General features: G+C 45.6%; 1 protein-coding gene and 1 long non-coding RNA gene across 2 annotated transcripts in view; one reads left to right on the forward strand and one right to left on the reverse strand.

Moving 5' to 3' along the window:
- FBXW11 (F-box and WD repeat domain containing 11) overlaps positions 1-1793 on the reverse strand; it is a 540498-nt gene extending 538705 nt beyond the window's left edge. The window contains exon 1 of the mRNA XM_085617878.1: positions 1514-1793. Coding sequence (XP_085474004.1) covers positions 1514-1558 — 45 coding nt within the window. The 5' untranslated portion in view covers positions 1559-1793. The remainder of the gene's footprint in view (positions 1-1513) is intronic.
- On the forward strand, positions 1685-27205 carry LOC146810857 (uncharacterized). The gene is made up of 4 exons (XR_014966637.1): positions 1685-1814; positions 26355-26439; positions 26709-26792; positions 27068-27205. It is a non-coding gene; the product is annotated as an uncharacterized LOC146810857 (long non-coding RNA).
- Positions 27206-27817: the final 612 nt, after the last annotated feature.

Here is a 27817-nt window from a genome sequence, read left to right on the forward strand (position 1 = left end):
GTCAAAATGGCCATCTATTTACAAGACGGTTTGTTTAAAAATAAATTCGGCATACTCTCCACATTAACAAATTGGTGTGTGACCACAGCATCTAGAGCTACCCAACTGTTGGTGGTAAAACTTTCACGCAAAAACATTTGAAGGTGTACCAATGGAACATATTATGTTTCCAAGCGATCTGGTAACTAGCCTTTCAAACAAATGACAACATTTAGCATGGCAGGTGGCTTTCTACGTAATGGGCGGGGTAAAAAATTAAACTTACAATCAACAAACATGTAGTTTGTCATCGGATTCTAGATATACCAGTTGACAGCGCACAAAAACACAAAGGCACATGAACATGAGACCATACATATAAGAGCAGTTTACAATAATATTAGTGATGGGTAAAGCGTTAATCCTATTTAGTTGTAAATGTTGTCAATGCAGTTTGCTCCTATGAACTTAGTCGCATGATATAATAAGTAGAAAGTGCATCGACAAATAGGAAGAATGATTACAATAAGTCAACACAAATAGAGATATAAGGAACCGTCTATTAAATGTGTGCTTGCTTTTCAGAGCCCTTTTAAGCTCTAAAACAAAAACCATAATCCAAACATTTTTGATTAAGGGTTTGAACACCTGTTATTTAATAGAACTTAAATTAGGCCGCCACTAGGAAAACGATTAAGATTATTTGTCTCACCCTCTAGAACCGCTGGACATGCGTCAAACTGTGCTTCTTTGCCTGCCATAGAAGAGGACCCAGATTCTCAAAGACGTTCCCCACCAGTCAGATTTCCCATGCAGGGTTCAAGGGATATACCTTCAAACACCATGCACTCTCTCACGTTTGTTTTCCGAGTAAAGGATGGGCAAGGTAGTACAATATAATGTCGCTGCCAATACATAAAGGTGAAAAGAGCAAGGTACAAAACCGGACCCCAAACATCACCTCTGAAGGAAAGAGACAACCACCTTTGTGTGACCAGCGACTGGCTTTTGAAGGAAACTACCGATTTATGGTGGTAGAGGCCTTTCCCGGTGGGCAAAAGAAAGGTTCCACATAGAGGAAGATGGAATAAGAGGACACCCCCCCCCCCCCCCCCCCCCACTAAATAAGGAAGGGAATCGATCCCCCAACGGGAAATGGAAAGACTCTCATATACCGGAGAGGCAGGGGGGGCTGCCTCGATCAAGTTAGGAAATATGCCTCCACTGCACTCCTCTTTCTATTGGAAGAGGAGGAAAATGAAAACCCAACATCTAAGGGAAGAAAAATAACTCCTCAGCAGAAGAAGGGAAGGCCCAGACTGGACAAGAACACCCCACTGGATGAGTAGAGAGGACAATCCACACTGTAGTGTAAGATCCCTGACTTGGAGACGGATTCAGTAGCTGTAAGACAGAAGGCCGGCAACCTCCAACCGGGCAAAAGCATGCGTCACTAATGTCCAGCTCCTAACAGACGCAACCGACTGCGATCATAGGACCTCAGTGGTAGCTGTTGTCTGAGCCACTGACTCACCATCAGCTCGATAGTCTTGTCCTCGATCACAGACTCCGACTCCATCTTGTCCAGGCTGTGCTTCCTCCTTCCCAGCTTCAGACGGAAGCGCAGAGACCTCGGCGGCGGCTGGGCCCGCGGAGCTCCGCCCTGCGTGACGAGCCACTCACGTGACCAAGTAGCCGCCACCGCCCGGAAAGCTGGAGGCAGTCAGAACAGCCCTCGGTTTGCCGCATTGGTAAACAGTCGAATGCATGAGCGTGCTGAATACGGCAGACGGGTTTACGGCAGACGGGTTTACGGCGGCCATCTTTGAATGGGAGTATGTTGGATTTTGTGAGATAGTAATTCTGTTTAGAGATGACTTAATTGAGCCAGGTGCCTGCTTACGCAGGGGGGAAACTTCCCAACTTTCGAATGCACGATGCTATTTTTTATTCATTACGAAGCATATTGAATTCAATCAATTAAAGGAAAATGTAAGAGCGGGAGATAATGTGGCGTAATGGCCAGAGTTGCCGACTTTGTAACGGAGGAATCGTGTTCGAGTTTCAGCGTGGGCTCAAAATCCTATGATTCTGGGCAAAGCACTTAATTTTCCTACCTACAAAAATGTGTTGTGTAACAGAGCTCTTGTAACGAGCTCAAATTCTTTCGGGTTGAGTTCGCGCTATATAACGGTAAAAACGAAAAGGAGCCAAAAATACATTTATTTTTTTTTGCAAATCCCGAAGTCTTATAAGGCCGCTATTGTCCTGTTGTACTGCGAGCTTGGGTGTTTGCTTTGTGCTATGGTGTAACTTTGACGGGTTTGCCTTTCTCTTCAACTATCGGAACACTGGAGCGCTATGTCTGGACACACGTAACTTTATTCCGCTTGCTTACGAAGCCCTGCTCTGCGGTCTTTGAGGGATAGCGACACGGTTCCCACCGTCAGAGTACACCGTAAGGAATTCTCACTCCTCAAAGCTGACGCAAGCTACAGCCTTCATGCTAGTTTCCGTGTACCTTAATTTGGGACTTAAATACATTGCCATGTGGCATTTAGTGGATGAGGATGCGTCTTTTCCAACTACGTCATAGGGTGAATTATCCGACTTTTCACTTAATATGAAGGGTTTCGATAGGGTTGCCACCTTTCCCTGAGTTAATACCTGCCATCTATTTACATTTCAAAATAAATTCTGCTAAGTCCTGGGCATGATTCTTAACTTTTAGACTGTTCGGGCTTTCCCCCTGTTTTTTGGATGTAAGGGGTACCTCGTCGACGTGGTTAAACCTTCATAACTTTTTTCCACAAAAGGTTTTGTTGCCAAATTTGTGTCCCTTTTCCCCAACATCCTGGATAATCTAACGGTGTTCAGGGTTGTAGATTTTCCTGGCGGGAATCGATAAAATAGCCACTATATAGCTACATTTTAGAGTTTGTGGGAAGTAAAGGAAACATTGCTGGGTTTCTGTGCTAATTGTAAAAACAACACTTGATGGACAGAATGCAAAACAGGCTGATCATCTTCCCGGCTTTTGGGAACAAGCAGAGTTATATAAAAGAACAAGCATTTGCAATGCAATAGGTCTCGCATTTATAAGAGTTTGAGCTATTGGCATTGCAAAATTACAATGCCTTTTATTTATGTTTTGGTTTTAAAACAAATAAAAGGCATTGTCATTTACAATGTCAGTAGCATAAACTCGCCTAAAAGCAGTGTGTGGAGTGCAGCAGTGTGTGGAGTACAGCAGTGTGCGGCGTGCAGCAGTGTGTGGCGTGCAGCAGTGTTTCGTGTAGCAGTGTGAGGCATGCAGCACTGTATGGCGTGCAGCAGTGTGCGGTGTGCAGCAGTGTCGTGCAGCATGCAGCAGTGTCGTGCAGCATGCAGCAGTGTCGTGCAGCGTGCAGCAGTGTCGTGCAGCAGTGTCGTGCAGCGTGCAGCAGTGTCGTGCAGCAGTGTGCAGCAGTGTCGTGCAGCAGTGTGTGGCGTGCAGCAGTGTTTCGTGCAGTAGTGTGCGGCGTGCGGCAGTGTGCAGCGTGCAGGAGTGTGAGGCGTGCAGCAGTGTGCGGCGTGCAGCAGTGTGCGGCGTGCAGCAGTGTGAGGCGTGCAGCAGTGTGAGGCGTGCAGCAGTGTCGTGCAACATGCAGCAGTGAGTAATGCAGCAGTGTGCAGCAGTGTGTGCCATGCAGCAGTGTGTGGCGTGCAGCAGTGTTTTTCGTGTAGCATTGTGCGGCGTGCAGCAGTGTGCGGTGTGCAGCAGTGTGTGGCGTGCAGCAGTGTGAGGTGTGCAGCAGTGTTTTGTGTAGCAGTGTGAGGCATGCAGCAGTGTGCGGCGTGCAGCAGTGTGTGGCGTGCAGCAGTGTGAGGTGTGCAGCAGTGTTTTGTGTAGCAGTGTGAGGCATGCAGCAGTGTGAGGCGTGCAGCAGTGTGAGGCGTGCAACAGTATGGCGTGCAGCAGTGTGAGGCGTGCAGCAGTGTGAGGCGTGCAGCAGTGTAAGGCATGCAGCAGTGTGAGGCGTGCAGCAGTGTGATGCATGCAGCAGTGAGGCGTGCAGCAGTGAGGCGTGCAGCAGTGAGGCGTGCAGCAGTGTGAGGCATGCAGCACTGTGTGGCGTGCAGCGGCGTGCAGCAGTGTGCAGCTGTGTGCGGCGTGCAGCAGTGTGCGGCGTGCAACAGTGTGTGCCGTGCAACAGTGTGTGCCGTGCAACAGTGTTTCGTGTAGCATTGTGCGGCGTGCAGCATTGTGCGGCGTGCAGCAGTGTGAGGCGGGCAGCAGTGTGAGGCGGGCAGCAGTGTGAGGCGTGCAGCAGTGTGAGGCATGCAGCTGTGTAATGCAGCAGTGTGCGAAGCAGTGTGTGGCGTGCGGTAGCGTGCGGCGTGCAGCAGTAGCAGTGTGTGGCGTGCAGCAATGTTTTGTGTAGCAGTGTGAGGCATGCAGCACTGTGTGGCGTGCAGCGGTGTGCAGCAGTGTGCGGCGTGCAGCAGTGTCGTGCAGCATGCAGCAGTGTCGGGCAGCATGCAGCAGTGTCGGGCAGCATGCAGCAGTGTCGTGCAGCATGCAGCAGTGTCGTGCAGCAGTGTGCAGCAGTGTCGTGCAGCAGTGTGCAGCAGTGTGTGGCGTGCAGCAGTGTTTCGTGCAGCAGTGTGTGGCGTGCAGCATTGTTTCGGGCAGTAGTGTGCGGCGTGCAGCAGTGTGCGGCGTGCAGCAGTGTGAGGCGTGCAGCAGTGTGAGGCGTGCAGCAGTGTCGTGCAACATGCAGCAGTGAGTAATGCAGCAGTGTGCAGCAGTGTGTGCCATGCAGCAGTGTGTGGCGTGCAGCAGTGTTTTTCGTGTAGCATTGTGCGGCGTGCAGCAGTGTGCGGCATGCAGCAGTGTGCGGCATGCAGCAGTGTGAGGCGTGCAGCAGTGTGAGGCGTGCAGCAGTGTTTTGTGTAGCAGTGTGAGGCATGCAGCAGTGTGAGGCGTGCAACAGTATGGCGTGCAGCAGTGTGAGGCATGCAGCAGTGTGAGGCGTGTAGCAGTGTGAGGCGTGCAGCAGTGTGAGGCATGCAGCAGTGTGAGGCATGCAGCAGTGTGAGGCATGCAGCACTGTGTGGCGTGCAGCAGCGTGCAGCAGTGTGCGGCGTGCAGCAGTGTGCTGCGTGCAGCAGTGTGCAGCAGTGTGCGGCGTGCAACAGTGTGTGCCGTGCAACAGTGTGTGCCGTGCAGCAGTGTTTCGTGTAGCATTGTGCGGCGTGCAGCAGTGGGAGGCGTGCAGCAGTGGGAGGCGTGCAGCAGTGGGAGGCGTGCAGCAGTGTGCGGCATGCAGCAGTGTGCGGCGTGCAGCAGTGTGCGGCGTGCAGCAGTGTGAGGCGTGCAGCAGTGTGAGGCGTGCAGCAGTGTGCGGCATGCAGCTGTGTAATGCAGCAGTGTGCGAAGCAGTGTGTGGCGTGCGGTAGTGTGCGGCGTGCAGCAGTAGTAGTGTGTGGCGTGCAGCAATGTTTCGTGTAGCAGTGTGCAGCATACAGCAGTGTGCGGCGTGCAGTAGTGTGTGGCTTGCAGAAGTGTGCGGCGTGCAGCAGTGTGTGGCGTGCAGCAGTGTGTGGCGTGCAGCAGTGTGAGGTGTGCAGCAGTGTGAGGCGTGCAGCAGTGTGTGGCGTGCAGCAGTGTCGTGCAGCATGCAGCAGTGAGTAATGCAGCAGTGTGTGGCGTGCAGCAGTGTGTGCTGTGCAGCAGTGTGTGCCGTGCAGCAGTGTTTCGTGTAGCATTGTGCAGCGTGCAGCAGTGTGTGGCGTGCAGCAGTGTGTGGCGTGCAGCAGTGTTTTGTGTAGCAGTGTTTTGTGTAGCAGTGTGCGGCGTGCAGCAGTGTGAGGCTTGCAGCAGTGTGAGGCATGCAGCAGTGTGAGGCATGCAGCAGTGTGAGCCATGCAGCAGTGTGAGGCATGCAGCAGTGTGAGGCATGCAGCAGTACATGAAATACAAGCATCTCACTGCTAATGGGTTAAACACTGAATATAATACCATTTACCAGCACAACATGGGTCTAGAGACACACAGAAAGGCAGAATAGAGTCCGCTATTTCAGATCACATTCTCAGCCTACAGCTTGGTGCCATTAGCTGGTGCGCTTACACCACCACTGTTAAGCGCCCGGCTTTTAACTAGTGCACCACGTGCTGCCCCACGAGGCCGCCAGTAACTGCAACACTGGGGCTCGTGCCCCAGCCCTTTCACTTTATAAATCACTGTTAGCAGATCTGTTAATCCCACTGGTGCAACTCCAGTGAGGCAGGACTACGGCTCCCACAATGCATCACATTATTAAACGAAAGCTCAGGACTGGAAAAGACTCGAGACCTGACTGTTCAACTGAAACCCCCACCGCAGCAGCCTCAGCGCCTGGTTACCCTTGGGGGCGATTAGACGCACTTTACAAAACTTGTTGATGTTAAATTGATAATGAATACGTGGTTGCTGGCGAATGAGTGCATCAGATAATCTGTGCTAGAAGTAAAATGTGGACTTTATGCCACACCCGAGCGAATAAACGGAAATACTTCTTTGCTCGGATACCAACCCCACCTTGTTCTCTCTCTTACACGCACATCACGCACATGGTCACTGCTTATCATGAACTAGCATTACGGGCGCACTATTACATAAATAAAAAGCCATGGTGAATGCTGCTGGATGCTGTTTGGCAGGTGGGAGGGGTAAATAAAAGGCCACAGTGATTAAACAAAGAAAGTGAAACCAGCCATGGCATCTTGCTGGATGATGTTTGGGAGACAGAGAACAAGGGCGCACTGAAGCTGACGAGGAGGGAGTGGGAGGGGGGAGTGGGGGCGGGCATAGTGGTGCGGGCCGCAGTTGTAAAAGGCAGGGAGAGGGTGAGATTGAGGAAGGGAAAGATAGGGATCAAAGGAAAAAACAAGGGGGTGGCAAATGGTGTGCACTTTGATGTCCTCAGTGGCCGCGTGGCTCACTGAGGACATCAAAGCAAGTGATCAGGCAGTGCTTTTCAGGCTGCCAAATGGTGCGCGCGCCCAGGGCACATGCACTGTATTTGGAGGCCTGAAAAGCCACTGTTTGCACTTCCAAATCTCGCTTACTATAAGTCTCGCCAGAGCAGCGCTAAAGCGCTGTCTCAGACGAGACCTAAAAACAAGTGCTCTCAAAACACCGGGGGGGGAGGGGGGGATTTACAAGCACCTTGTGCCACTTTTGCGTCAATTTTAACATGGGAAAAGTGACGCAAAAGTGGCGCAAGTGTCTTGTGAATCTGCCCCCGGGTCTGGGTGAAATTCCCTTGCTCGAGTCCACATGTCCTAAGTATTCAACCTCCTCCTCTCTAAACAAACATTTGTCCTTCCTCTGCCTTAAACTGATGTTGCTGTTAAAACCAAACCCGCTCTATTGTTTTCTTCAGCTTTATACTTCCCAGCAACCAAAATATCTTCCTGGAAGATTGATCCACCCAGAATAGCAAGCAAAATTGACTCAATCACTGTTTGGAACGTCTCAAACAGCATTCTACAAAACTGGAAAACACAGCCTGTGGTAACAAAAGCAGTACGATGCCTAGATTACTGGGTTAGAGTCACCTGGTAATAAGAGGAACACATGTCCAGTTTAGAAAAATGGATGCCCCGCTCAAAGATGTTATTAGTTAATCTATCCTAGGAAGAGAGTGACCATCTACCCATGTGATTTTGATAACGTCTTCTCAGGTATATAGACATTCTGATTTCAGTGTTCATTTTTCGTGCTACTGCAACTGGAGATAACCATTAGGTGGAATCTGTTGGTTCAATCATTCCATCTTTAGATACGTTCTTTAGAAGTTCACTCAGTCCTGATATAAGGCTTAATGGAACACCACATCATTTATTCTTTACTGGCAAGCTCTCTTGCTTTACTTTAATAATAAAATAAAAATTGCTCACCATATCAAGTTCTTCTTTGAAAACAACAATCTTATTCTATTATTGATTCTAAATTTATAGACCGATTTTCAGCATCACTCACAGAAATAATTTGAGGATAACCCATCTCAGAACCATGCTGAGAAACCTCTGATGGTACCAAGCTATATTACCAGGTCTTTTAACAGAAACATACACCTTACCCACAACAGTACGTTCTTTTAATTAAATAGAAGTTTCAAAATATCCTTATGAATGTATCTTGACCCCATTGTAACCCCCAGGATCAATGTCAGGAGTTAAGAGTTCACACAAAAGTCTTCTTTCACAAATGATGTGCTTTGGAAAAACAGTGATATTTGAACCAGAATCTGCTAAAAGTGGGATAGTAGCCCCACCCACTTCAAAATTTCAAATACACTCTTTGCAGACAGGTACAACTTTCTCATGCACTTCAACACAAAATAATGTTGTGTATTCCTTTAGAGAGACAATTCTGATCATCAGCTAAGACAGAATTAACTTTAGTTTTCTTCATGGCCCTACAGACTCTAGCAAAATGACCTATACATGGCATTTATTAAATTCCTTTTCTAATGCATGACATTGCTTGGAAGAGGCAACATGTGTTTTAGATCAACATCTAAAGCATGAATAATCAGATGACGCTTTGTTCTTCTGTTGTGAGAAAGTTCCAGTTGAAAAATTAGCAACTCCAGGTTTCTTTTTCTTAATGAGAGAAATTGTGTCATCTGATGTTTTGCTCAGTTCTTTCAAATATTCTTTAGAATTCTGAATGCTATTGGCTATGTCAATAGTTTCATCAAGTGAATGGTTCTTGCAGGTGAGAAGACGTTCATGAAGTCTCACATTAAAGCATCTGGTGACTTACTGATCGCTTATCAGTTGATCTATGAAGTTACCACATTCTCTTTTCGCTGCCAAATATGTAAAGGGCTACATATGTTAATAGACTCAGATCCAGACTGTTCTCTAGCAAAAAAATGGTGTTGTCTAACAAGATTAAGTGGTTTAATATTATATTAAACGTTAGACTGCTTCCTCATATTCCTGATAGGTGGTTCTCCAGGCAGTTGTAAAAAAGGAAACAGTGGCATGATAGCGTGCATGATATATTATACAACAGTTCAAAAGTATACTATTGTATAACTCTTACACACTAGTGAATACATGATGTGCCACCAAGAAAATAAGAGAACATTCCAAAAGAGCTGCAACCATAACACAAGGTGGTTGGCAAGTAAATCCCAGTTCAACTTTTTCACAATGGCTGCACATAAGTATACTGTGCAAAAAAATCACTTGGTTGAAGATGAGTAGATCACGGATAGTCCTTCCTAAAACAGAACAGAATTTCATGCAAGTATATCAAAGCAGTCATTAATTTCAAACAAAATAAGCCAAATCAAGATAGCCGCACAATAGTATGATGAGGCATAGTAGGCTGTGCAAAACGTAGTGCGGCGCATTTCAAACAGTAAACATGGCGGAGGCAAAATGTTAGCATGTTCGGATGCTGTCGATTAACAGAAGCAGAAAAAAACACAGCTGCCGCAGAAGCTGTCCCGCTACATGGGTGAAGAAAGACTGGTCTTTCCATTGAAAAGCTCTCTGCAGCTCCATGGCAGAAACAAAATCAAGGTTCGAACAGCATATGGCTGCCAAAGGCGTGAGTAGGAGCCAGCAACTCCTCTCCAGTAAAATGAAGCAACTGCACTCGACATGTTCGAAGACAAGTTATGTTTAATGTAGGCAAAACACAGGTGAATAAAAGAGGGGCAGTAACGCCAAGTAAAGACCCAAAGCAACTCCAACTGCCTCTGACTGTCTCACTCCTACCCGTGACCTCATCGAGTTCACAAGCATTCCACTTGGGAATTCCAATGTAGATTCTCTAGCAAGCTGAACAAGAACACAACACGTTTTTTCCACAAAGGTTATCCATGCCAAATTTGCACCAGGGTTTATTAATTCCCCTGCAGGAAACTGAAAAATAGAACAAATAAAGCTACTTTTTGTTTTTTTGTAAGAAAAATGAGGATAAGTTCTTGTTTGCTGTGCTAGGATCACCATCCTCCCACAGTTCGGGACTTTTTTTAAACCACTTTTTTTTGTTGCATTTTTCTAGAAGGTAGTCAATTTTTCCTACTTTTTGTGGTTTTAGCCTGCTTTGAGTTTGTGGTGAAAACAGATGTGAAACTCATGGGTGATCGCAGAAAACTTTACATTTATGAAAAGTAGGCACTTCTGAATTCAGCTGGGGGTGATTTGCGTAGATCCCTCTAGGTTTTCCTAAAGAAACTGCTAAAATAAAATAAATAATGAAAATGTGCAGGGAAAAAAACATCCATTTGTGACAACGTTTTCATATGTAACTTCTTGTTACAATGGTCGATATCTACTGTTACATTCGGTAGACCCTTCTGGTCACAGTGATATGTAAGGTTTGTAGGTTCTTCTAACACTCACAATGCACAGAGCCTACAACTGAGCTGCACCGTACAATGATTTTTCATTGTGCACCAACTTAACAACAATTCATATGCTAAAATTTAAAGAATGGATTGTTAGAACTGACAGCCTTAGGGTGGTCCTCCCCCAACTTTTTGCCTGCCCCCCTCCTGCCCTCTATTTTTCCGTACTATTTTTTTTCTGGTTTTAGGACTCTGAGCACTTTACCACTGCTAACCAATGCTAAGTGTATGTGCTCTCTCCCATAAACATGTTATGATAGACTTACACCTGTTTGATATATTTAATTTACCTGTAAGTCCCTTGTAAAGTGGTATACCATATACCCAGAGACTGTAAATTAAATGCGACTAGTGGGCCTGCTGCACTGCTGGGCTACACACACAAGTAGCTAACAACAGGAACAGTCTCCCTAGAACATACTTTCAAAAAAGGTAACGTATCTATAAATACTCATGTCCCATACACAAGTAATTTTCAAATTTTATTATAATTTTCAACTAGTATGAATCATTTGTATAAATAACATTCAAGTATCACACAATTACATAGAAGCCAGCAACAGTGGACAGCAATTGTTATGGAGCCCCATAAGCATGACGAGAGACAATAAACATTGTGCATATCAACAATGGAAGCAAAACACAAACCTAAATAAATAAATCAATAAGGCAACAACAGAAAAATATACAATGACATACATAGAATTGCAATACATAACAATAACAAATACACAAGAAATGCGCCGACACGCGTTTCGGAGTTGAGAAGTTTACAGCCAATTCCTTATTTATTTTATTTATTTATAGAGCACTAACAGCGCTAGGTAGCAAGAATTCGTTGTACAGTTACCGGCGAGAGTGGTGGATCTGACAGATATTAGGGCCTAGGAAACAAATGGGTTTTGAGCTTTTTCCTAAAAACAGATAATCTGCTGTAAGACGTAGGTCTTGAGGTAGTTCGCTCCACTTTTTTGCTGCCATATATGGGAACGAGCTCCCACCTGCCCTCACTTTCCTTATGCGCTTTATCCTGGCTTGCGCTTGGTAAAGTGACCGTAAGCACCTTGTAGGAGCATAGAATTCGATTTTATTCTGTAAACTTCTAGGTCCACTGCGGTGTAGGGCCTTATGTGCGTGGCTGAGTAGCTTGAACACTGCCCTCTGTCGCATGGGTAGCCAGTGGAGTTGTTTCATGCACATGGACGCTGAGCTCAGTCTGCTTTTATTGCATACCTTCATCAGGGCGCTGAGAAATGAATTGGAACAGTGGCCAACAGCCATGCGAGGTTCGTGCACAATACCGGAATGTGCAATATAAGGGTCTCTATATGCATACATACTACATAAGTCTGTAGGGTCAAGAAGATATTTTATAATTAAAATGAAATGCAGCATCAATAATTATTTTACAACAGAGCATAGAAGGGAAAGGAAATGTAAGAATATATACAGAGATGGATATATAATCAAAATGTGTAACAAAGAATGTCATCTCCATAAGTGTAAAACCAGTAGAGCAATATGCCCAGTGCCAGAGAGAAAGAGATCAAGTGCAATAAAAATCCAAGATGTGTATAGAGATCCAAAATCTCAAGCAAAAATAGTGGGTCCAGATACTTCTGATATGGATAGAGGGCTGGTATCAGACTGAAAGGGCTACTTCACACAAGTAGAGGTCGATAGGCTCCCATGCCAGCAAAGTTGACAATAACAGAATACTGTTCAATACACAAACAGATAGGAACAGCTATAAATAACACTACATGAATCCAAGTCTATGTAGTACAATACACACACGCTTGAATATAAGCGGCGACCTAAGTGTCTAATCACGTATTTGCTATCTAGATAGAACAGAGTAATATCGCTGCAAGAATAATCACGCGTTACATTTATGCGAAGACCTGGACCAGGTAGTCTGATAGCAGGTATTCCCAGGATAGACTAGCACCTGAGAGGGGAAGGCTTACCCTCTGATGTACCGCAAACCAAATAAAGGGAGTCCAGGTATATGAATAAAGATCCAGTGGTCGGAATGCTGAGGGATCTAAGGAACTGAGAAATGAATATAATGTGAGTAAGGGTGGAGGTTACACATTCTGATTATATATCCATCCCTTTATATATTCTTACATTTCCTTTCCCTTCTATGCTCCGTTGTAAAATAATTATTGATTCTGTATTTCCTTATAATTATAAAATATCTTGTTGTCCCTACAGACTTATGTAGTACGTATGCATATAGAGCCCCTTATATTGCAAATTCAGGAATTGTGCACGAACCTCGGACGGCTGTTGGCCACTGTTCCGATTTATTTCTCAGCTCCCTGATGAAGGAATTGGCTGTAAATTTCTCACCTCTGAAACGCGCGTCGGTACATTTCTTGTGTATTTGTTATTGTTATGTATTGTAATTCTATGTATGTCATTGTATATTTTTCTGTTGTTTCATTATTGATGTATTTATTTATGTTTGCGTTTTGCTTCTATTTTTGATATGCACAATGTTTCTTGTCTCTCGTCATGCTTATAGGGCTATATAACAATTGATGTCCACTGTTGCTGGCTTCTATGTAATTGTGTGATACTTAAATGTTATCTATACAAATGATTTATACTCGTTGAAAATTAAAATAACAATTCAAAATTACTTGTCTTTGGGACATGAGTATTTATGGATACGTTACCTTTTTTGAACGTATGTTCTAGGGAGAATGTTCCTGTTGTTAGCTATTGTGTTTCCCCTGCTCTCCCTACAAGTTTGATCCAGGGGCCCTCCTATGTTTTTAGGTCTCGCCTGAGCTAGCGCATGTGCTGCTTGGAGAGACATTTAGTATGGGCTTTAAAAAGTGCTACCACAAGCTGCTTTGGCTGGCCTAGCGCTTGCGTTCACGCGCGCAACCGCCAGATTTATCTGTCTTTCCTCTCACTTGATTGCTTCCTCAACGCTCCTCCACCCCTCCCCTCCCCCGCCGCGCTGCTTTCACCTTCGCGCGCGGCCAATGCTTGTTATGTTCGAATACTCCTCCATTGTTAGGTCGAGCCTAGAGCAGTGTGTCGGCGTCCATTTAAAAACAGTCAACAAGGGAAGGCTTGCATCCTTAGAATGCCAACACTGCACAGGGACAGTGTGTTCTAGATTAATCTACCCTCTCCTGCAGTCCGAATCGGGCCCCTGCTCAAAATGCAATGTGCATCGGATACAGGACACTATACTGGATAAAAGAAAAAGTTGTGCTTTCTCATTCTTTCCTGGTAGCTTCGTGGCGCTAGCCTAAAGCAGACATTCAACAACAGAAGCAAGCAAATACCGCTGGGCAAACAGCAAAACACTCAGGTTTGCGAGTCTGTAGTATAACCCCTTGCCTATTACACCCTCCCAGCTGTACTTCAATACAGACATTTTCAGGTGAAATCCATATGCGACACTAAACCGACAAGCAGCAGGACGGAGACTCTAAGTTTATGTGGTTTTTAATGGACCGTCTCATCACTACTAACCCTGCACCGCTCTCGGGAGGCAGACGTGCGCATTACTGCTTCGGCAGCACCAGGTCTGCTGGGACACACTCCTCCCTACTACATAAACACTATAGCATCTATAGAGCACACATTACCTTTTTAGGGAGCGCTGAGCAGCCATAAGCCCTCCCACAGACAGCAATGTACTCTGGGCAGGGCGTGTCCCTGGAATGCGTGCTTTAGTTTTGAACCTATATGAGCAGGCCTGTTATGTCGTGTGTGATGCCCAGCGAGGTGAGGGGGGCGTGTGGCGGGACCATCAAATCATTACACACACCTCGCGACACACACCCAACGTCCGATCTGCAATCAGTGGCTCTCATCGGACCCAAAGATCACCTTCGACCCAACACTTCCTATAGAACGCCTTTCTATTACACGTAGAAGTTGCCTTACTAACCGCCTACGCTATAATGCCCTCCTGCCCCCCCCCCCCACAGCCTCGTGCACACACCTCTGCATCAAAGCCACGTGGCTGTCAGAGTGCTGCCAACACAGTTCCCCGACGTAGGCCTGGCTTCAGTTAGGGGTGTGTTGGATAATAGACGGTAACTATCGGTGCGTTCCTATAACCAGACAACATCTCGGTCTACAATACGGAAGCAAAGAGAAAGGCCGAGAGCTGAGCAGACTCCGGCGGAAGTGTTGAGCTGTCCCCTCACACCAGACGTTTGTTGTACACTGGAGCCGTGAGATGAAGGTTGTGTTGCAAGTGGTGAGATAAGAAGGCATACACACAAAACACAGCACAGTGTACACAACTGACATGACATCCGCCTTTAAGAAATGTTATGAGCCGCAAAAGTTAACGTGGTGAAGACAAAATTACACAATATTTCACTGGACAATTAACACAAATGAGATTCCAAGAGTGACGACAAGCCAGCCAGTCAAACAATGCTAAACCATAATAAGCATTGGCATAGCCAATAGGTCTCGCATTTGGGACCTAATAAGTGTTTAGCCATGCAACAGTTGATGTTGTTGCACCAAGGATATTGTGCTGCATAACGAACTACTTATAAGGTCCCAAAAGCGATACCTATTGGCTATGCCAATGCTTGTTCTATGATGTTCCCAGCACGTTGCTGTGAGGGTTGTTAGTTTTTGTTTCTGTTTTACCGGAGCTTCTTTGCTTGTTGATCTGTGTTTTCCTTTCTTTCTTCTCTATTTTGTTTTAGGTAACCTTGTATATTTATTTATTTATTTCCTTGTCACATTTGAATTAATTTTGTTTTATTTTTCCCAGTTTCTCCATTACACTCTGCCCAGTATATCTCCACTGGCCCTTTGTATATCATCTTACTGCTACCTTGGATCGATTCTCTCATTCCATGGATAGCATTAAAACATTCAGATTCACTGACGAAGATTTCTCCAGACTTCTCGGGCAAAGCTCATCGTCTAACCGCCCCTTTTCTACCAACAAAACTAACAACGATGAATGGGTGAAACTTCTTAATCTAAAGAAGAAAGACAAGAGAACAGAGTCCCATGCGGAATACCTCAAAGCTGGTGTTATTCCTAATGGACTCATAGAATAAGAAACATACCTGGTTTGTGTCATGCCCCGGGATCCGAATCGATAGACGGTCCAGTATATAAGGACCAAAGACGCATACGAACGCGCTTAGCGTTCTAGCTGGATGCCTGGTTTCCGTCCTCGCTTAGCTTGCCTGACTTCCGGATTGTACTTCCTGTTTCCGTTGTCGCGCTAATCGGCGCCGAGCCTTCTCAGGTTCTGCCCGTGTGTTTTGAGTCTTTCTGAAGAGACGTTATTGCCGTAAATTGCGAGCCTCTCTGTCATCTAGAGGCCCGCGTTTGCTCACGAAGCATACTGCGGCGATTCGCGAGCCTCTCGTCCATCTGGAGGCTCGCTCCTGCTTAAATAGCATTTTTTGATTCCCGCCAATTGCGGCGGATTTCGGAGTGAGTGCCAGTAATCTACCTTCCCCAGAGCTGCTGTGTCGTGGGGGTGCTCACTCCTGGGTGGTGGTTGGGTGTAGACACAAGCATATCCCCCGCACTGTGCCCTCGGTTCCCTCACTAAGGAGAAGCGTTTCCAAACTCCTCTACAGTTCATTACGCCCAAGTTGGTTCATATCTTCAGTTGAGTCCACACACTTCCTTTCCCTCCTTGCACCTGTTCAGCCATTTACCCACCTCCCTTCAGTGGTGCTGGTCTCCCCTGGAAACAGAAGACCGACTTATCCATAGGGGACGCTAGCGTGGACCACGCCATAGTGACCAGAGTTCTTCTGAAGCACGGTAACAGCGCTGTGCGCTACTCTTTTGTTCTTGCACTTAGGAATTTAACACGGGGTGGGTGAATATAATTATTACTGTTTTGTCTTTCTCCCTAGGAGTTATCCTATTCACACTACACCTTTTGCTATTACATTCCATGTGGAAATAGAGGGACGCAGTTGTATATCTTCCTAGTGAGTAAGAGGGGGAAAAGAATTGTGTATCATCATTAATGTTCTAGGTAGACCATTCACTGTATTGTTTGTCTTATAGGGTATATGAAGTAGAAGTTGGTTTGCTCCACGCCTGCCCCCCTCGTCCTTAGTCCCTTACTAATCCAGTGGAGGTGACATCTCTTATGCTAAACAAGACCCCCGTGGTATGTGGATTAGGGACTTGTCTCTGCCTGGGAAATGCATAAGGTGATATGTAGTATAAAGTAGAATTTTCTATTACAGCACGCACAGAGAAGAACCACGTCCTTGGTACCAACCAGCCACACCTCTGAAGTCACACCCTCCTTCCCTTGTTTTGTTACCCTGTTTTCCCCTGGCGTGCCATCCGGTTCTCTAGGGTTTGATAGAGACGGAGGGCCGTAGGGGAGGACGGAGACTTACTCTTCTGATTCCTGACGCTCCTGCAGAAGATCCTGCGAACCCTTACAGAACGCTAAGCCTAACAGTGTGTTCTGCCCGAGCGTCATGGACCTGGGAACAGTAACGTTGGCAGATGTAGCCAACATGATAGGCAATTTGCAGGCCGAAACTCAGGCCTTGGCGGCCAGAGTAGATACTTTACAGGGTCAACAGAGAGTGGCCTCTGCAGGAGAGAGAAGCACCAACCAACAACCCGTGATTCAAGTCACTACTCCCCAGTCCATTCCTCTAGCTCCACCTGAGCGCTTTGCAGGAGACGCAGCGAGATGTGCCGCTTTCCTCAGCCAATGCCAGTTGCACTTTTCGTGCAAGGCTAACTGCTTTCCTACGGAGCAGTCCAGGGTAGCCTTTGCCATATCTTATTTGAGCGGGTCCGCAGCAGATTGGGCGATACCCCTAGTAGATAGAGACGACCCATTGTTGTATAATTACGGAGCCTTTAGGAGAGAATTCCGTAAATTATTCGATCGCCACATGTATACTCATGCGGCGGATACCGAGCTGTTGGCCTTGAAGCAAGGCAGTCATGAGTTGGTACAATATATAACTACATTCCAGAGATTAGTGGTGGAGGCCAATTGGCCAGAGGAAAAGCGTGGTACGCTCTTCTACCGAGGGTTGCGGGATGACATAAAGGACGCGTTATCCCAAATAGTAGATTTACCCGCCTCTTGTTCTGACCTTATAGATTTGGTAGTCCAAATTGATCACAGGCTAAGAGAGCGAAAACACGAAAGAGGAAAGGGTGAACCTCGGTATGTCCTTTCCAAGGAGAAGAAGAGCGATTTACCCAAGTCTGTGGATGAGAGTGAGCCTATGCAAATAGGTATGGTGCGAGGCCCTTTGACACTCGAAGAGAGACAAAGAAGACGAGCAGAGAAACTCTGCATGTATTGTGGTAAAGCCGGTCATTTTGTAAGGGCCTGCCCGGTCAAGCCAAGCACTATCAACCGACAGGGAAACTAGAGGGTCCGGGGTCGTTTGAGGCCAGGCTCCCGGGCATTACAGGTTATGCGGTCTCCCCTGTTGATCAGGACATAGCTTCCACCTCACACTTTTACGTCCCAGCATATATCGTACATGAGCATCAGGGTCTTCATGTACGAATCATGATCGATTCTGGGGCTTCAGGGAATTATATGGATGTTGATTGGGCTAAGACCAATCTCATACCATGTATAAAGAAAGACGTCAGCAATAGGGTTACTGCTATTGATGGCAGACCTCTTAGCTCAGGGCCAGTAACACATCAAACAGAACAGCTACATATGAGTATCGAACCCCATCATCAGGAAGACCTATCCTTCGATCTGATCCATTCCCCGCATATTCCTGTTTTATTAGGGATCCCATGGTTAAAGCTCCACAATCCCATCATTGATTGGGAGAATTCCACCCTGTCGTTCCGACCTATCCAAGGGCAGGAGGCAGTGATAGCAGGTACTCTGGGACATAGTGCCTCGGAGACATTGGAACAGGTGCCCGAGTTACCCACATGCTACAATGATCTGAAGGCTGTATTTGATCCACGAGAGGCAGAAATCCTACCCCCTCACAGAGCATATGACTGCCGTATAGACTTGGAGGCAGGAGCTAGAATTCCGTGCAGTCGGGTATACTCGCTAACGGAAAAGGAAAACGTCTATCTAAGACAGTACCTGGACGACATGCTAGAAAAAGGGTTCATCAGATCCTCGCGTTCTCCGGCCTCTTCTTCCTTGTTTTTCATTCCCAAGCGGGAGGGGGGTTTGAGATGCTGCATTGATTATAGACGGCTTAATCAGGTTACTATAAAGAATCGCTACCCGTTGCCCCTCATTTCCTCCCTCCTTGACAAGGTACGAGGCGCACAATACTTCACGAAACTAGACCTACGTGGAGCCTATCATCTTGTGCGAGTCAAGGAGGGAGACGAATGGAAAACAGCCTTTTGCACCAAATACGGGTTGTACGAGTATCTGGTTATGCCCTTTGGGCTGTGCAATGCTCCCGCAGCATTTCAATTTTTTATAAATGAAGTGCTGAGAGACATGCTGGAGGAGTTTGTCATAGCTTATATAGATGATCTCTTGATTTACTCGGTTTCCTTGTCTGATCATGTGTTGCATGTACGGAAGGTTTTAGAATGCCTCCAAGACAACAGGTTGTATTGTAAACTAGAGAAGTGCACCTTTCACACGCAAGAAGTGCCCTTTCTCGGGTTTGTTGTGTCTCCATGGGGTCTGGCTATGGATCCCGGTAAGGTGAAGGCAGTTCTTTCTTGGCCGGCGCCCAATACTGTCAAGGAGTTACAGAGTTTTTTGGGTTTTGCCAATTTTTATAGAAGGTTCATCAAAGATTTTTCGGAATTGGCATCACCACTTACGGCTCTCTTGAAGAAGGGTGTCAGTTATACCTGGTCTAGGGAATCTGAAGATGCCTTTCGTCGGTTGCGTTTAGCCTTCACCAGAGCCCCCGTTCTTCACCATCCGGATCCTGCCTTACCCTTTGTTGTGGAGGTCGATGCTTCGCAAGTGGCTGTAGGGGGGATTCTCAGTCAAACAGACCCCGTTAGCGGCCTAACTCACCCTGTGGCCTATTTTTCACATAAGTTCACCCCAGCAGAATACAACTACGCTGTGGGTGAAAAAGAGCTTCTTGCGATCAAAAAGGCCTTCGAGGAATGGCGTCAGTATTTATTGGGGGCTAGGCATCAAACAACGGTCCTAACGGATCACCGTAACCTCCAATATTTGAAGTCCGCCAAGGCCTTGTCTATGCGACAATTACGTTGGTCGCAATTCTTTTGCGAATACGATTTTTGTATTCACTACCGTCCGGGACGGAAAAATGGGAAGGCGGATACCTTGTCTCGCCTAGGTTTTCATCAACCAGATCTGCCCATAGACACCCCGACCATTGTTCCCAGTGCGGCTATTGTAGGGGGGATACTTACTGAAGAAAAGTTTCTCGCCAAGGTTCGGCAACACCAGATGTCGTCAGGGTTGAAGGACATCGTAGGAACTCAAGAAACTACCATTCAAGATGGATGTGTATGTGTACAAGGGGGTGTGGTCTTGCCCACCGAGGAACTGCAACATCAGGTATTGGATTGGTACCATTCACATTCCTTGGCAGGCCATCCTGGGATCAAAAAGACCACACAAGTAATACGTGAGCGATTCTGGTGGCCAAGCATGCTGAAAGACATAGTGGGGTACATCAAGACGTGCCATATATGTGCCCAAGCTAAAATCTCCCGCCAAAACCCCGTGGGTTTGCTCTTGCCTCTCCCTGTTCCTCCTGGACCCTGGCATACCGTGTCCCTTGATTTCATTGTGGAGCTGCCCATGACTCAAACTCAGCATAATACCTTGCTAGTGGTGGTGGATATGTTTTCTAAAACCGCTCATTTTGTCCCCTTGCGTGGGTTACCTACTGCCAGTGAACTTGCATCAGTGTTTTTACGTGAGATCGTCAGGCTACATGGGTGTCCTTCTGTCTTAATATCTGATAGGGGGGCCCAGTTTGTAGCACGATTCTGGAGGGGCTTATGCTCATTACTTGGGATAGACGTCAGGTTGTCCTCGAGTCATCACCCGCAGTCAGATGGGCAGACCGAAAGGGTCAATCAATGTTTTGAGCAATACATAAGAACTCAGGCTCTACAGGATCCAGGGGAATGGGATGAATGGGTGTGGGTGGCAGAAATTGCTTACAACAACAACCCCCATTCTTCGACTGGCTACTCACCATTCTATTGTGCTAACGGGTTTCATCCCAAGTTGTTACCCACAGGGGTTTCCCCGGACGGCCCTACCCCATCGGCTAATGAGCTTCTATCTCGACTACAGGACATACAGAGGAACACTCTAGTGAACCTAGACGCAGCAAAAACAAGATATAAGGAAGGGGCCGATCAACATCGAAGGTTAGAACCCATTTATGAACCAGGGGATAAGGTGTGGCTTTCCACTAAACATCTGGCACTTCGTGGTCCACGCAAGTTCAACCCTACTTACATAGGCCCGTACACGGTACACAGTGTGATAAACCCAGTGGCCTTGAAATTGGAACTGCCTGCTTCTATGAAGATACACCCCGTGTTCCATGTTTCCTTGGTAAAACCCGTTGAACCTGGTACCCGACTCCCACGACGTCCGGCTCCGGTCTCTCTTTCAGATGATTCTGAGTATGAGGTGGAATCCATTGTAGATTCCCGTGTGGTGCGGAATACACTCCAATATCTCATACATTGGAAGGGATACGGAGTAGAGGAACGTACGTGGGAACCGGTTTCTAATGTGCACGCCCCTCGTCTGGTTCGCCAGTTTCATTTGAAGTATCCCAACAAGCCCAAAGCGGGGGGGGACCGCTGTGGGGGGAGTGTGCTGTCATGCCCCGGGATCCGAATCGATAGACGGTCCAGTATATAAGGACCAAAGACGCATACGAACGCGCTTAGCGTTCTAGCTGGATGCCTGGTTTCCGTCCTCGCTTAGCTTGCCTGACTTCCGGATTGTACTTCCTGTTTCCGTTGTCGCGCTAATCGGCGCCGAGCCTTCTCAGGTTCTGCCCGTGTGTTTTGAGTCTTTCTGAAGAGACGTTATTGCCGTAAATTGCGAGCCTCTCTGTCATCTAGAGGCCCGCGTTTGCTCACGAAGCATACTGCGGCGATTCGCGAGCCTCTCGTCCATCTGGAGGCTCGCTCCTGCTTAAATAGCATTTTTTGATTCCCGCCAATTGCGGCGGATTTCGGAGTGAGTGCCAGTAATCTACCTTCCCCAGAGCTGCTGTGTCGTGGGGGTGCTCACTCCTGGGTGGTGGTTGGGTGTAGACACAAGCATATCCCCCGCACTGTGCCCTCGGTTCCCTCACTAAGGAGAAGCGTTTCCAAACTCCTCTACAGTTCATTACGCCCAAGTTGGTTCATATCTTCAGTTGAGTCCACACACTTCCTTTCCCTCCTTGCACCTGTTCAGCCATTTACCCACCTCCCTTCAGTGGTGCTGGTCTCCCCTGGAAACAGAAGACCGACTTATCCATAGGGGACGCTAGCGTGGACCACGCCATAGTGACCAGAGTTCTTCTGAAGCACGGTAACAGCGCTGTGCGCTACTCTTTTGTTCTTGCACTTAGGAATTTAACACGGGGTGGGTGAATATAATTATTACTGTTTTGTCTTTCTCCCTAGGAGTTATCCTATTCACACTACACCTTTTGCTATTACATTCCATGTGGAAATAGAGGGACGCAGTTGTATATCTTCCTAGTGAGTAAGAGGGGGAAAAGAATTGTGTATCATCATTAATGTTCTAGGTAGACCATTCACTGTATTGTTTGTCTTATAGGGTATATGAAGTAGAAGTTGGTTTGCTCCACGCCTGCCCCCCTCGTCCTTAGTCCCTTACTAATCCAGTGGAGGTGACATCTCTTATGCTAAACAAGACCCCCGTGGTATGTGGATTAGGGACTTGTCTCTGCCTGGGAAATGCATAAGGTGATATGTAGTATAAAGTAGAATTTTCTATTACAGCACGCACAGAGAAGAACCACGTCCTTGGTACCAACCAGCCACACCTCTGAAGTCACACCCTCCTTCCCTTGTTTTGTTACCCTGTTTTCCCCTGGCGTGCCATCCGGTTCTCTAGGGTTTGATAGAGACGGAGGGCCGTAGGGGAGGACGGAGACTTACTCTTCTGATTCCTGACGCTCCTGCAGAAGATCCTGCGAACCCTTACAGTTTGTTCGTAGAAATTAGGAAATTTCTGGAAAGATGGTCACTCATTGCGAACAGGTGCTCCAGGGATCTAATGATGCTTATCATTGAGACAGCCAGGGAAGTAGTAGAGACCCTCCTCAAAGAAATTGCTGAGATAGAGGAAACTCTTAAGAAAACAACCCTGTTGAGGATGCAAAAAAGAAACTTGATGAGGTTAACTTAGAGCTCAATTATTTTAGTGACTACCTCATAAAGAAAAAAACTGATAAGGTCAGAAAGGATATTCTCTATTTCACTGAAGAAAAAGTCTATCCCTACTTAGGAGCCCAATACTATAACTCCACCAGGGACCAATCCTACCAAAGAGACTACCAGCATTGGTCTAGTAAGAAAATGTTGACCTTCTCTGACACCTCTGAATCAGACGGGGAGGTTGGCCCCAATTCCCTGGACGGGTATGGTAACAGGAGAGTACCATTTGAAGGCCCCACCAGAAATAATTTTTTTTTAGGAAATCGACGAGGGACCCAACGGGCCAGGTTCACAACTCAGAACAGGGGACAGTATCAACATTCAGAGAACCCCCCCCTTCCCCCCCCCTCCCCCCCCCCCCACAATATCTACAGACCAGACGGAACCAATATTGGAGAGAATGACAACACTTTCACATATTGATCCTATTCCTATCTTTAACCTGTCAAGCACTGCATTAGATGAACACTCCCTCAAACTACTCTCACGGGGGCTTTCTTTTGTACTCGTACTTAAGTCAACAAATTCGAACTGACCCGAGATATACAGTCTTTCTTTAGGAAGATTAGATTTTTTTGTACACACAAACGTGACTGGTAATGACAATAAGACAGGCCTACGTCCCAGTTCCACGTTTACTCCCACCCTAGAGGAGGTAGGACCAGAGGTGGGCATTTTTGAGAATATTGTCTACTACAAGATTCAAACTATGATTCAACATATTGCTAAACCTCCGTATAATTTGAACTTCGAGGAACACAATGCCCTTAAAAAATTGTCATCTAACAAGGAGGTCACCATTAATCCGATTGACAAAGGTGGTGGCATCGTAGTCTTGGACAGCACTGAATATAAAGAACAGATTCAGAAGATGTTGGATATTCCTGAGCACTATGTCAAAGTCAACACAAATCCTGAGCAGAGAATTAAAACAGAAATACTTAACATTACCTAGAGAGCATTGGACAATGGCTCTATCTGTACTCAAGAATTTGAATACCTTAATAAACCATTGAATAGGATTCTGGTTCTTTACAGTGTCCCTAAAACTCATAAAGACACTATTAAACCACCCTATAGACCCATTGTATCTACTATTGGGTCCTTAACCGAACCATTGTCCAAATATGTGGATGTGTTCTTAAAACCCCTGGTATCAGACCTTCCTGCTTACATCAGAGACACTGGCCAGCTTATCTGTAAAATAGAAGGCATCACTTTTAATCCCAACACTGATGTTTTAGTCTCTATGGATATTGAGGCGCCATACACTAATGTTCCCCAAAGAGGAGCATTGGAAGCAGTTAAAAGCACCCTTGGGAAAAGTGACAGTCAAGCAGACAACTTGTTTATCTTAGAATGTCTGGCCATAATATTGCAGGAGAACTTCTTTGAACTCGATAATACCATTTATAAACAGATTCAGGGCATCAGTATGGGCGCTGCCTGCACCCCAAACATAGCTAATCTATTCATGGGGCGTTTGAAGACCGACTCATTTTTAATGAAATTGCACCATTCTATAAAAACATCTAACATTGGCACTGTTTTATTGACAATATTTTTTTCATATGGAGTGGCCCAGAAGAACAACTTACTGAGTTTATCCTATGGATTAACCTTTGTGACCCCCATTTGAAATTTAGCCCTAACATTAGTAAAGAGAAGATTGAATTCCTTGATATTTGGATTCAGGCCATTGACAATACCACATAGGTTTCTCTGTAGACTAAGCCCACGGCGAGAAACTCTCTTTCAATATGATAGCTCTCACCCTCGTAGTCAGAAAGATAGCATACCCTCCAGTCAGTTTCTGCGATTACGCAGAAACTGTACCAACATTAGGAATTTTGATCTACATGCTGAACAACTGAAGAGTAAACTCGTTAATAGAGGATACCCCCGCAGACTGATTAGGGACGCCTATAAGAGGGCTAAATACTATAACAGGGAGGCCCTTTTTCAAAACGAACCTAAAACTAAAGATACCAAGTTAGTGTGCATCACCCGACAGTCCAATTGCGATAATAGGCTGCGCCAGATTATTAATTCCCAGTGGCATATTTTGAATTCTAACAACCAGGAGAACTCTCTGCCCAAACCTATTTTTGCATTCCGTAGGAATAAGAATCTTAGGAACTCTTTAGTCAAATCTACTTACCCCAAGAAAAGACAGTTGACACAAAGATCTATCACAGGCAAGGACCCCATCTGCGGCACACATAAATGTGGCAATGGCCATGCGTGCAACTCTGCTATTGTAACTGCAGAACTGCAATGGAGCAAACAGAAATTCCAACTTAAAGAAATGACTAACTGCAGGACCTCCAATGTTGTATATCTCATTATTTGCCGCTGTAATCAGAGGTACGTTGGTGAAACCAGCCGTGAATTTTGAGTTAGATTCAGTGAGCATAAATCGGCTATTAAAAACAAGCGCATAGGTGCTCCGTTGGTGACGCATTAGTACGAACATCAACACTCTGAAAAGGACCTTAAGTGGATCATTTTAGAGAAGATACATCATCCTTAGGATGGAAACACTGAGGGCCTTAGACGAAAAAGAGAAGTGTTTTGGATCTACATCCTTCAGACGGCCGTCAGGGGTCTGAATGAATACATACCATGGGAGAATGCCCTTCTGTAAGCATCTTTCCCTAATATTCATATGTCTGCTTATACTGATCATTCCTTTTCCTGACAGTGAGGCCAGCTTGACCTACTTTGAGGTCTGTGGTCTCTTTATTACCTTTTTTCTATTGTCACTTTGTTATTGGATCATTATACTCGCTAATCCTTCTTAACTTTTGGATACTTTTTCCCCCATCTTTCTTTGGTTTATATCTGTGAAGGGCACATTTTTTCCATCTCCAGTTTCGTGTAAGGGTCCGTTTATTGCTATTTTTATTACCTTGTCGACTATCCTGACCTTAATGTGGTGCTTCGGTTTGACTTATCCCTCAATTCAACATGGCTCTTGTTTGGATCATCTTGATCCAATATTTTGTTTATGCCATTTTGGCACTGCCCCATCTTGCCTGACCTCATTGTGGAGCTCCAGGTAGACTAATCTTATTATCCAACATTGCGCCTGTTCTGATCTATGTGATTGGGTAGTTACCTGTCCAGGCCCTTGGTGCTCAGGTGTTTTGTATTTTCTTTTTACTATAGTTTTGGCACTAGTATCTCCATATATATATGACCCCGCTCGTGGCCCCTTTTCTATTGCTTCCCCTTGGACAGCTCAAGACCAGCCGGTTACTATTTTTGCAAGGTGGAACTTCCATTGACGGTAAGTCACCCCGTTGTGTTGTGTAAACCCTGTTACTGGTCCTGCTCCTCTTTAGACGCTTTATGGCACTATTTTCCACATCTGTATTTCTTTTAGAGCCTCTTATATCCGTCGAGGAATATTATTACTAATCCCAGCGTCATCACCTGTCTCTATTGCTATTCACCACCTACCTTAGTCCAAGTCTTGTTGTTACTCCTCAGAAAGTCATACTTTTCATTTTCACTTGCATTTTTTATAATTGCTCTGTGGTATGTTTTTCCCCCACCTCTGCCCTTACTCATATTATATTCCTTTCTCAGTTCCTTAGATCCGTCCGCATTCCGACCACTGGAACTTTATTCATATACCTGGACTCCCTTTATTTGTTTTGCGGTACATCAGAGGGTAAGCTTTCCCCTCTCAGGTGCTAGTGTATCCTGGGAATACCTGCTATCGGACTACCTGGTGCAGGGCTTCGTATAAATGTGATGCGTGATTATTCTTGCAGCGATATTACTCTGTTCTATCTAGATAGGAAATACGTAATTAGACACTTAGGTTGTCGCTTAAATTCAAGAGTGTGTGTTTTCTACTACATAGACTTGGATTCATGTAGTGTTATGTATGGCTGTCCCTATCTGTTTTTGTACTGAACTGTATTCTTTTATTGGCAGCTTCGCTGGCATGGGAGCCTATTGACATCTACTTGTGTGAAGTAGCCCTTTCAGTCTGATACCAGCCCTCTATCCATACCAAAAGTATGTGGACCCACTATTTTTGCTTGGGATTTTGGATCTCTTTACACATCTTGCATTTTAATTGCACTTGGTCTCTTTCTGTCTGGCACTGGGCATATCGCTCTACTGGTTTTGCACTTATGGAGATGACATTCTCTGTTCTTTGTTACACATTCTGAATATATATCCATCTCTGTATACATTCTTACATTTCATTTCCCTTCTATGTTCTGTTGTAAAATAATTATTGATGCTGCATTTCATTTTAATTACAAAATATCATGTTGTCCCTACAGACTTATGTAGTACGTATGCATATAGAGACCCTTATATTGCACATTCAGGAATTGTGCACGAACCTCGGATGGCTGTTGGCTACTGTTCCAATTTATTTCTCAGCGCCCTGATGAAGGAATTGGCTGTAAACTTCTCACCTCCGAAACGCGCGTCGGCGCATTTCTTGTGTATTTGTTATTGTTATGTATTGTAATTCTATGTATGTCATTGTATATTTTTCTGTTGTTTCATTATTGATGTATTTATTTATGTTTGCGTTTTGCTTCTATTTTTGATATGCACAATGTTTCTTGTCTCTCGTCATGCTTATGGGGCTATATAACAATTGATGTCCACTGTTGCTGGCTTCTATGTAATTGTGTGATACTTAAATGTTATTTATACAAATGATTTATACTCGTTGAAAATTATGATAACATTTGAAAATTACTTGTCTATGAGACATGAGTATTTATGGATACGTTACCTTTTTTGAAAGTATGTTCTAGGGAGCCTGTTCCTGTTATTAGCTATTGTGTTTCCACTGCTCTCCTTACTATTTTGATCCAGGGGCTCTCCTATGTTTTTCTATGCTACACATACAAGTAGCCTTTCAAACAGATCTCAGGCTTGCCATTTCAGGGCCTGTGTGTCACTTCGACTTTGTATCTATAACTTCTTGACAAGCCTTAAACTCCCCTTTTATTACAAATAAGTCACCCCTAAGGAAGGCCCTGGGTAGCCCAAAGGGGAGGGTACTATGTAAATAA

The sequence above is a fragment of the Triturus cristatus genome, chromosome 7 (assembly GCF_964204655.1).
Source record: "Triturus cristatus chromosome 7, aTriCri1.1, whole genome shotgun sequence".
Taxonomy (NCBI): Eukaryota; Metazoa; Chordata; class Amphibia; order Caudata; family Salamandridae; genus Triturus; species Triturus cristatus.